This window comes from Oppia nitens, unplaced genomic scaffold (genome assembly GCF_028296485.1).
Source record: "Oppia nitens isolate AA-2021 unplaced genomic scaffold, nextdenovo-longstitch-racon4-pilon3 scaffold16_pilon_pilon_pilon, whole genome shotgun sequence".
NCBI classification, from domain to species: Eukaryota; Metazoa; Arthropoda; class Arachnida; order Sarcoptiformes; family Oppiidae; genus Oppia; species Oppia nitens.
Window position 1 is genome coordinate 1,226,320 of NW_026533195.1, and position 12,237 is coordinate 1,238,556.

Sequence of the window (12,237 nt, forward strand, 5' to 3'; positions counted from 1 at the left end):
ACTAATATTTTCCGTTTTCTATTATAAAAATATATATTAATATTATTAGTAGAATAAAGAAAAACAATTATATTTTTATGCAAATTTTAAAAGTAATTTATTGAAAATAATAATAAAATGAAATTAATGTAACAAAATGTTTAATAATATACATATATATATATAATAATAATATATAAAATATATGTATATATATATATATATAAGAAATTAATAATTTTGTAAATCAAAAAAAAATTAATTAATTAAAATAAATCCAGATTATTAATTTTAAAATTATAGCAAGTTAAAATTATTATTATTATTCAAATTTTTTTTAATTAATTAATTAGTTTTAATTAATTAATGTTTGGTTCTGCATACGGGTCAGGCATATATCCCGTCCGTATTCATTGTCACGACAATTGCAATACTTGGGACAGTAGGCGGTTTCCTCAGCTATTTTGTTAGCCTTAGTACACGTATAGAGTATATTTGTTTTACATTCCCGGCCCCTGAGTACCAGAAACTTCGGGCCGGCCGGTCCAACTTGATTTTTACGTATACCGCAATGTTCTCCCATATATATCGAGCAGGTGCACGGTATTATGATATTACCTTTTTTTTTAAATAAAAAATTATTAGTAAATTTTTTATACAATTAATATACACAATAAATAAACAAACACAAAAAATAGAAACTAGTTTAATTACTATTAATAAAAAAAATATATATGTATAGAGATTAATATATAGTTATTATGATTTATTCTATAAATAAACTATATTTTTTTGTTAAAATATTATTATTTAAAAAAGTTCCTAATTAATTAATTTTTTATTTCTATAAATATATATAATTCTATATACTATATATATATATAACAAGTTAAATAGGACAAACATTTATTTAAGTTTTAAAAAATATATATAATTAACATAAGAAAAATTAATTTAAAAAAATATATTATTATTAGCAGTAGTAGTAGTAGTAGTAGTATTAAACTTACAATCTTCGTGATCATCGGGACAATTGTGGACCTCATTGTCGGTTAACAGGGATTTTAATGGATCACTAGTTACCAAATTAAGACTTACTATAATAATAGTTAGCGATAATATAATTAGTTTGTTCATGGTTATTTTTTTCTATAAATACTAATAATAATTTTCTATTTTTTACAACAAAAAAATATTTTTTGTTAAAAATTTTTTATGTATTATTAATTGAATTAAACACACAATTAAATACAATATCTATTTATATACTATTTCTATCTACTAATTGCTTAATAATTATGTTTTTTTAAAAAAGATTTTAAGATTTTGTTTATCAATAATTTATTATTTAATTATGTTTATTAAAATATTTTTTTGATGCTATAATTAATATTTATTAGTTAGTATATATAAGTATTTTAATTGAATTTTTTTGATAATTTATTATTATTATTTTTTGCTTTTATCAAATAATATAATACGATAATCGTTATATAATTAGTATATAACTATATATTAATTTTATAAAAATGCACATAATTATTTATTAATATTATTTTTTATGTATTTTTATTAGCATTCATAAATAAAATGTGAAATTGATAAAATTTGTTTAGATAACATATTATTTTTATTACTAATTATAATAAATCTTATTGATTAATTTTTTAAATTTTTATATATTAAATTATAACAACTAATTAAAAATAAAATAAAATATTCTATTATATTATTAAAATTAATAACTAAAATATAAATAATAAATGATTAAATAAAATTGCACTAATAAGGTACAAGTATAATTTAGTATATTTTATTTTTTATTAATTATTATATTTTGCTTTTAAATTAATAATAAATGTCTACTAAATAAATGCAACATTGTATAAGGTAAAAGTTAATTTTTTTATTATACATATAATAAAATATTTTTAAAAAAATTTATAGTTAATAATAAAAAGTAAAAGTGATAGTATTATGTAGATAAAATTATTTTTTAATGATAATTATAAATTTATACAATTTTGTTGACTTAAAATAATAATAAAAATATTTCTTTCTTTTTTTTTGGTAATTTCCCAAATATTAATTATTTATGATAATATAAAATTAAGTACATTTAATTTATTATAGTTATTAATATTATTATTATTATTAGCATTTTTTTGAAGTGTAATGCTAAGTGAAATACAGTATAATAAAAAAATATTTAATCAAAATAATAAATAATAATACTTTTTTTAGTTTTATTATTAAGTTATGATTTAATTAATTAAAAGCAATTTTGAAACTAAAATACAGTAATCAATAAAAAAAATATATAAATATATTTAAAAAATATACAATTATTTATTTATTAACTTAATAATAACTACTAATATTTTTTTTAATATTATTAATTATACTATTTATTAAATTTATATTATTATTATTAGTAATATTTTTAAAAAGTGTACTAATAGCAATAAAATAATAATAATAATAATTATTATTTTAAGTTTATATCATATAAATAGTATAATATACTTACAAGTAATACATATTTTTATTTATTATTATAATCTATAATGTTATATATATATATATATATATATATATATATATATGTATATATGACATAATTTATTATAATATAATTTTTTTCATCATTTAATCATATTTTATGCACACAATGTTTTTTATTTAATTACAAAAAAATATATAATTAAGCTTAAATATTTTTAAAAAATATATATTTATAATTTTCATAATAAATAAATTTAAATTGTTAGAAATTGATAAAATTTACTATTTTTTATCAATTTCATTAGTTGTAAAAATATGTACAATATAAATTTTATTACAAGTTTTAAAAGTTAAATTGATAAACAAATAAAAAATAATAATCATCATTGAATATATTTTATTTAAATAGTTTATTTATTACAATTTACATTTATAAAAACTACAATTATAATATTTTTTTAAATAAAATAAAATTATCTATAATCTTTAAGTTAATTTTTATTAATTTTACAATTATTAAGTCTAATAATTTTTTTTAATCAAGTAATTATAAAAACAATTATTATTATTATTAAACTTTATTTATATATAATAATGATAACTGAATTTAATAATTAATATCAGATAAAAAATATAATTTTTAATTAATTGTATTAAAATATAATTATTAAACATTTTAATTAAATAATTATGCTTTTTGTTATATATTGTTTTTATAATAATTATTATTATTATTAATAGTTATAAAGTCTATCAATAAAAAAAATCAAATATTAATATAATGTATTACTTGAAACTTCTAATGTAATATTTATAAATAAAAATTTTACATTATTTTTTTTGTATTTCAAGTATTTATAAAATTTATATATATATATATACTGTATATAATTAAACTTAATTATAAAACAACTAACTGTTTATGTTAATGTTTATAAAACAATCATAGCAAATATGACCTGGGGTACTACCACATAATCTATAGGATCATAATTAAAATATTGTTTAGTTTAGACCAACAACAAAAAAAAATCAATTTTTTTAAAAAAATATATTAAATAAAATATTATTATTATTTTTTGCACAAATAATAACTAATAATTAGATTTTTATATAAACTATTACTAAACAATATCTAACTATATCTATTAATTTATTATTTAGTTAAATAAATAGTTAATTATTTCAATTAATTTTCAGTTATTTCAATTAATTTTTTTAAATATTATTTCATTTTTTACATTGTTATAAATATAAAACAAATTACAATTAATTTATACTTTTCTAAAAATTATAGATAAGATAATTTTAATATAATATTATTTTTTTAGAAATAATTTTTTTATTATGATAATAATCTAAATAATAATAAAATTAATAAAATTATTTATTTAATTGCATATATAATAATTATACAGAAATAAAATATTTATAATAATGTTTAAAAATATTTAGTTTTGATTAAAAATACTAATAAATTTTCATGTTTCAATAATTAAATATAATTTTTATTATAATAATTATAATAATAATATAATATCAAGTTATAAGTAATTAAAACAAATATTATTAAATCAAGTTATATATGATATAATATAATTTTGTTTTAGTGATTGCCAGTAGCAGTGCTAATAAATGCCGGACAATAATCATTACCATAGCTACCGACAAAACTATCTTGTTGACATTTCAGACAATACTGTATAATTTGAGCTTGCTGATTATTATCTGTACAATCGTATAGATATTGATCGGAACAGTCGTTACCTCTCAATATCAACCAATTACCATCAGCCGGACCTAACGTATTGACACGTGAGCCACAAAATTTACCATGATAGATACTGCACGTACAATTTTTTAGTTGGACTTTCTAGATAATACAAAAAAAATTAATCAAGTTAAAATTAAACAGTGAAAACAATTATTATATTTAAATTGTTATAAAAATTTATAGTTAAAAGTAGAGTTAAAATTAGAATTAAATTAATTGTTAAAAATAAAGTTAATAATATAGTTATAAATATAGCTAAATATATTGAGTTAAAAATATAGTTAAATAAATAGATTTAAAAGTAAAGTTATAAAATATAGTCAAATATATAGTTAAATATATAGAGTTAAAATTAGAGTTAAAAATATAGTTGCTAAAAAAAGTTAAAAATCTTAAAATTAACAAAAAATAATATAATCAACATACTAGTAGTAATTTTTATTGGCCAGTTAGCCAGATCACAATTAGCCATAATAATAATAACAATGTAATTTTAGCTAACATTGTACTATTTGTATAAAATATTTTTATAAAAAATAAAAATAATTCTAATTGCTGTATATATTTATATTATTTATGTTAAAATTATGTATAAATTATATAAAATATGATTTACATTATAATATACAGTATATATATATATATATAGTATGTACTATATATATATATAGGTTAGTAATTAAAATAATAATTATATTAATTAGTTTTATTATATTATATATACATTATATAAAAATTGACAAAATAACAATTGTTTTTTATCAATTTCATTAGTTGTAAAAATTTTATATAATGCAAATTTTATTACTAGTTTTAAAAGTTAAATTGATAAACAAAAAATAATAATAATAATCATTGGTGAATAATTTTTTATTTTAAATTGTTAATTTATTATAATTGACATTTATAAATAACTACAATTATAAAATTTTTTAAAATAAAATAAAATTATCTATAATCTTTAAGTTAAATTTTATTGATTTTACAATTATTAAGTACAATACAATTTTTTAAAATTAAGTAATTATAAAAACAACTTATTATTATTATTTGACTTTATTTACATTTAATTATGATAATAATAATAATAATAATAATAATAATAATAACTAATTACTATTAGATAAAAATATAACTTTAATTAATTGTATTATAATTAAATTATTAAACATTTTAATTATATGATATTTTTATTATATTGTTTTTATAATAATTATTATAATTATTAATACTTATAAAGTTGTAATTGATAATATGATAATTATCTATCATTAAAAAAATCAAACATTAATATAATGTAATTATTAAAACTTCTAAATGTATAATTTTTATAAATAAAATTTTTACATTAATTTTTCTTTGTATTTCAAGTATTTATAAAAATTTGATATATTTATATCTAATTAAACATAATAATAAAACAATTAAAATGTTTATTTTATTTGTGTAAATGTTTTAAATATTTCTAATAATAAAAATATATATATATATTTCTAATAAAAATAATTATAAAAATAAAAACATAAATATTTTTTAGATAACAAAATTCAAAATAGAATTACAAGTAGTTTTTTTTAATTATAAAAAATAGATAATATAATAATAATAATATAACAAAAAAATAATATCAATTAACAAAAAAAAATACAAACAATCAATCAATAAAAAAAATTAAATAAAAAAAACTAAATTTTTATCAAATACTGGTAACATTGATATTGTTATCATCGCTTGTGTGGCCATCACTACCATTGGTGACCACTTTCATTGTGTAACCATTGGTTGTATAACTATATTATTTTCAAACAAAATAAAAAATAAATTAAATAAAAAATAATTAATTAATTATTATCATTAATATGTCTACCTTTTCGATGGCGACGTCAACTTTGATTGGCCAGCAGTGGTCACGTCGTCAATAGTATCGGGTATATCCCTGTCCTTGGTTTCGGGTAATAACAATACCATTAGTCCATCGACTATACTGATGACACCGAATAAAACAAACGGTACGGTCAGGTGTGTGTATATACCCTATCGAAACAAAAATAAAAAACATTAGTATACATATATATATATATTCAGGTAGACATCCCATACCACCCGGGGGGTGGGGGACACCACCTACCAGTTCCTTGACAAACGGTGCCAGTATTGAACCGATACGGCCGACCATCGAACTGGAACCGACACCGACATTGCGGACAACGGTCGGGTAGATTTCGGCCGAGTAGACATAGATCATACCGAAACTACAGGTTACGCAAAATTTGCCAATCATGGCAAATATGACCCGGGGTATTACCATATCATCTATAGGAATTTACAAAAAAATATATATTAATTATAATATTATTATTATTAATTTTTTCCCACAAATAATAACTAATAATTAGATTTTTATAAAAAATTATTCAAACAATATCAAAACTAACTAACTATTAATATCTATTAATAAATTTAATTTAAATTTAATTATTATTATTAATTAGTTTTTAAACTAATAATAACTTAACAATTGTTATAACAATATTTTTTTTTTTTAAATATTTACTAAATTACTAATTATAACTATATAATTATAAAATAATAATAATAATAATTATTATTATTATTATTATAAATACTAAAAAAGTTTTTAAAAAACAATACATTAATTAATTAATAATATAAAACATAACTAATAATAATATTTTTTAGTATTAGTATAATTATTATTTAGTTAATTAATTTAAGTATTTTACTTGATATGAATGGTATGGTTAGCAGACAGGAGATACCGGCGCCCAACATAGCCGATGATTGGGGCAATCGGCGACCATACTGTTTCAATAGATAGATACAGAGGGCATAGGCTGGAAACTCGACAGCACCGGCCAACAGGAAATTGATAAACGGATTGCCGCCTAAATTGTTAGTGTTTAAGGATAGGCCGTAATAGATAAGTGCGTTGACAAACCTATATTAATATACAGTATATATATATTAATTGTTAGAAAAAAATTAATAAATTAATTAATAATAATTAGAATTACTTTTTTTTAAAAAAATAAATAAATAAAATAAGTTTAAATATAACAATTAATATATTACTTAAAGTTTTTTTTCTTCAATAATTTTTCTAACAAAATATTTTTAATTAATAATAATAATAATATAAATTGAATAATATTTTTAGTATTATTATTATTTAAAAATATGTTGTTAACAAAATTATGCAAAAAAAAACTTTCATTAATAAATTAATTGTTATTTTTTTTAACTTATTTTTATTAATATTGTTTTTTTTTTTTAAAAAAGTAATTGATATTAAATTAATTGCTAAATAAATTATTTGTTTTATTAATAATAATTATAATTTAATAATAATTTAAAAATAAAAAATTCTAATAAATGATTTTATAAATAGATAAATTAAATAAATAGTTATACAAAAGTTTTAACAACAACAACAAAATTACGAGATAATAATAATAATAATAATAATAATACAAACCATGAAAAATATAATATCAGGGTATTTTTGATCATAGCCCTCGAGCGACACAAGTCTAGTATTGATGACTTTGAATTGTTACGATCCTGTTCATCACGGTCCTGCAAAAAAAAAATTTCCGGGATTTTTTAATATAGTTTTCATACATAGAAATACACACATACATACATACACACACACACACACACACACACACATACATACACAATAACATATATACATACACACAAACACAAACACATAGACATACACATACACATACACATACATACACACATACACATACACATACACATACATACACACATACATACACACACATACATACACACACATACATACACATACACAATAACATATATACATACACACAAACACATACACATACACATACATACACACATATATACACACTCATACCACAAACACACATACATACACACATACATACATACACACATATACATACACACATACACAGAAACATACACACAAACATACACACACACTTACACACACACATACAAACACACATACAAACTCATACATACACACACACATATACAGACACATACATACATACACATACACACCACAAAAATACACACTCAGAGATAGAGAGGATTAGTTAGGCTTACGGCTAGTGCTTTGTCCATCAGTTTTTTGAGTTTGGTTTCTACTGTATGGGTCGGATGGCCATTGATTTCGGCCGCTCTACGCAATGCCGACTCGGCATCGGTAAACTTGCCGTGTGTTAGCTGCCAACGGGGCGATTCGGGCAGCGATGTCCACCATAACAATAGTACCATTTCGGGTAGGGTAACAGCCAGTTGTATCCAACGAAAATCCCTGAGCAAGTAGGCAGCACCGGGCATTACTATATAGCCCAGTGCCCAACCAAATTCAATGGCCATACCTACGATAGCCCGGTATTCTGGACCAACTGTTTCCAGTACTATATAATTAGATAACAAAAAATAATTAATTAATTAGTTTAACAATAGTTTTCTAGTTTTTTTTTGTTTGTTTGTTAATAATCTGATTGTTTATTATCTCTCTTTCTCTTTAAAATAAAAAATATTATAATAATTATTATTATCATTAAAATTAATACAATATATACTGTATATACATACATAAAACAAATCCCGTTCCCCATCGAGCACTGGCACCGTAAGCCAATGCAAACCTATTAATAAATAAAATTTAAAAAAAAATATTAAAAATAATAATAATAAACTTTTTGTTTATTTTAACTAAAAATTTAATTAACGGAAAAATTATTATTATTATAAGTGTATAAATTAATTTACTGTATTTAAATGATGATAACCTCCCTTTCACCCTACCCTACCTCCATGAGCCTCATTAGTAATAATAATAATAATATTATTATAAAATTATTTATTATTTGCTAAAATATTATTTTGTTGTTGTTTATTTTAATTAAATTAAATAAAAAATTATTATTAATATAAGTGTATAAATTAATTTACTGTATTTTAAATGATACCCTCCCTTTCCCTCCCCTACCCCTACCTCCATGAGCCTCATTATTATTATTATTATCTATACCTTGATATAATAAAATGTTCAATAGATATGGAGAAAGCCGATGATAGTCCAGCTATTAGTTCAATGATAAGTCCGGCCCATATGATTGGGCGCCGGCCATACCTAACCAACAAAAAAAACAAACAATAGATTTAACAGAAAAAAACTATTAAAAACTTATAAATAAAATTAATTACTTGTCAGACAACTGTCCCATTACGACAACAGTGACCATAACCTTCAATAACAACAATAACAAAAAAGTAATTAATTAATTAATTAATTAATTAGCAAATAAATTATTAATATATATACTGTACTTACACCAGCCATATAAGCTGATTGGGTCAGTGAGGCTAACTGTGCCCGATTGCATACAATGTCCCACTAATTAATAAATAAAAAAATAATTAATTTAGCTAGCTAAAAAATTATTAGTATTTTTTTTAAAAAAATAAAAATAATTATTATTATATCACAAACTTCACTAATAATAGTCGACCGCCAAAATGATTGATCGTATTGCCAGCTGAGGCACTGTTGACTGGGATTACCATATTGTTGGCACTGGTAGTCAATATCCTGATTATTATTATTATTATTATTGCCAACTGTCCTCTCTATCCATTCATTATCACTGATATTCTAACCAAACAAACAAATTATTTAATAATAATAGTATTACTAATAGTAATCATCTAATAATAATAATACCTGATATATATCGGGTTTCTGGCACCAGTAGCTAATGTTTGGCGCATAAAACGACAGTCCCAGGCTATGCCAACACGAGCACATGGCACCGATGAAAAAATAGGCAAATATATTGAGCTGCCATCGACCCCAGGGTCCGACAATATCCGATACATTGGTAACTACCGTATCGTTGTCAGTATTACCACCACCACTACCAGTGGCACCGGTAGTCGTAGTAGTAGTAGTACTGGCCGTTAGAATGGCTGTCCCGTTGTCACCAGTTTTGTCGATAACTGTCCGATATTTTTGGCTTTTAACTGACATTTTTTTTATATATATATACTATTTATTATTAATATCAAAATTTAATCAATCGGTTGATTGTTGTTTCGGTAGGTTTTAGTTATTATTTTTTTGTTGTTGTTGAATAAAGGATCGGTAGGTTATGTTTTTTTGATACCAGTGCCAGTGATTTTTCATAGGGATAGGAAAGGCGCCAAAAATTTTTATGTTTATTTTGTTGTTGTTGTTGTTTTGGTTTTGCTTTAGTTAATATAACTATCAAAATAACAAAAATAAATTAAATTAATTATTATTATTAATTATTTTAAAAGTTTTATAATATTTATTATTATTATTATACTTTATATTAAACCTTAGAAGATAATTATTATTATTTTTAAAAATATATTTCTAATATATTTTTATATATTAATATAAAATATTTATTTATAATATAAACTTTTAAATGATAGTCAAATGATATATCAAATAATAATAATAATATTATTATTATTGTCTAGTTTTTGTGTCTCTYTCTCACTAAATAAATAAATAAATATTTATTTAAATTACATACAAATATATACACTATTATATTTGATAAACATATATATATATATATATATATATATATATATATATATATATATATATAAACTGTATAWATTATTTGTATAAAAGTTTATAAATTATTTGTATATWTAAATATATTAAATTACTTGTACACACTGTTAGTTTGATTTATATCAGCATTTAAATGCTAAAAATGATTTGAAAAAAAAATTGTTATTTTAAGAAAATTTAGTTTCAAAAGAAATTTTTTTTAAGAAATAACAACAACAAAAAAACTTAATTATTTAATAATAAAACTATTTATAAAATAAAATCATTTAATGATTTCCTCTATTCATTCATACATTCATTGAATTAAAGCCAACATTATATTAACATTACATTTATATTTGAAGTCTATATACAGTGTATTAAATGATTTATGTATTGTATATATTATATAATTTTTTTTATCATACAATGACACATATGGTATAACTAAAAATTAACTAAAATAAAGGATAAACTAAAACTAATATTTATTAATAATTAATTTTTAAAAATTAAATATTAGTTTTAATATATAATTTTTGTTTATAATAATAATAATAATAACTATTAATATAAATAAGTCAATGCATTAATTAACGAACAAATAAAATAAACCTAATTTCATATATAATTTTTATTTAATAGATATATACAAAAAAAAAACGAAAATAAAATCAATATTTTAGATATAAATATTTATACATTATTTTATTTTTATGTCTATCATTAACCAATAAAATAAAACTCAATTATAATTTTCATAATATTAAAACAAAATTTTAAAAACAATATAAAATCATTTATTTGAAGATTTTTTTTTGTTTCTCTATATCAAAAAACCAGATTTTGAATATTAATTACAAAAAAATTGTATAATTTTTTTGTTGTTTTTTCATAAATCATATAATATATATATATAAAAAATATATATATTTTTTGTTGAAGGTCTACAAGTGTTGTTTAAATATCACTTACATTAGTAGTAGTAGTAGTAGTAGTAGTAGTAGTAGTAATGATAACAATAATTATTAGTATCATTAAAAAAAATTATATGTTTTATAGATAAAAACATTTTTAATTTTTAAAAAAAAATTATATGTTTGATATTTGATAGATGTTTGAAAAAAATATWTATATATTATTATATGTTAGTGTATATAAAAAAACTAGTTTTTATTTTAAATTATAGTTAATGACAAAATATTTATATAAAAAATATCTATTGATACTAAAAAGTAATAATAATAATACTTACTATGAATTAGGTGTTAATGTATTTTATTTTTATTTTATTAAAAAAAATATTTACTAAATATTTACAATTAATAAATATTACTATAACCCCTAT

At 19.2% G+C, this 12,237-nt stretch overlaps 2 protein-coding genes across 2 annotated transcripts; both read right to left on the bottom strand.

Moving 5' to 3' along the window:
- Window positions 1-252: 252 nt before the first annotated feature.
- Window positions 253-1,211, bottom strand: LOC128965129 (uncharacterized). Its single transcript, XM_054311784.1, has 2 exons — window positions 990-1,211; window positions 253-597 (listed from the first exon to the last, which is right to left on the bottom strand). The coding sequence occupies exons 1-2, from the start codon at window positions 1,114-1,116 to the stop codon at window positions 335-337; spliced, it is 390 nt and encodes a 129-aa protein (XP_054167759.1). The 5' UTR covers window positions 1,117-1,211; the 3' UTR covers window positions 253-334.
- A 2,879-nt stretch (window positions 1,212-4,090) lies between these two features.
- On the bottom strand, window positions 4,091-10,329 carry LOC128965253 (organic cation transporter protein-like). The gene is made up of 13 exons (XM_054311903.1): window positions 10,023-10,329; window positions 9,792-9,953; window positions 9,633-9,695; window positions 9,506-9,546; window positions 9,330-9,431; window positions 8,891-8,943; window positions 8,393-8,709; window positions 7,755-7,855; window positions 7,003-7,217; window positions 6,387-6,571; window positions 6,126-6,292; window positions 5,963-6,048; window positions 4,091-4,284 (listed from the first exon to the last, which is right to left on the bottom strand). The coding sequence occupies exons 1-13, from the start codon at window positions 10,326-10,328 to the stop codon at window positions 4,091-4,093; spliced, it is 1,992 nt and encodes a 663-aa protein (XP_054167878.1). The 5' UTR covers window position 10,329.
- Window positions 10,330-12,237: the final 1,908 nt, after the last annotated feature.

Bases quoted from the DNA above. Each gene is read 5' to 3' on its own strand.
- LOC128965129 (XM_054311784.1), bottom strand. From the start codon at position 1,116: ATGAACAAACTAATTATATTATCGCTAACTATTATTATAGTAAGTCTT. The intron at 598-989 runs GTAAGTTTAATA...TTAAAAAAAAAG, and splicing joins TCCCGATGATCACGAAGATT to GTAATATCATAATACCGTGC.
- LOC128965253 (XM_054311903.1), bottom strand. From the start codon at position 10,328: ATGTCAGTTAAAAGCCAAAAATATCGGACAGTTATCGACAAAACTGGT. The intron at 9,954-10,022 runs GTATTATTATTA...TTGTTTGGTTAG, and splicing joins AGAAACCCGATATATATCAG to AATATCAGTGATAATGAATG. The intron at 4,285-5,962 runs GTATTTGATAAA...TCAATACGTTAG, and splicing joins TAACAATATCAATGTTACCA to GTCCGGCTGATGGTAATTGG.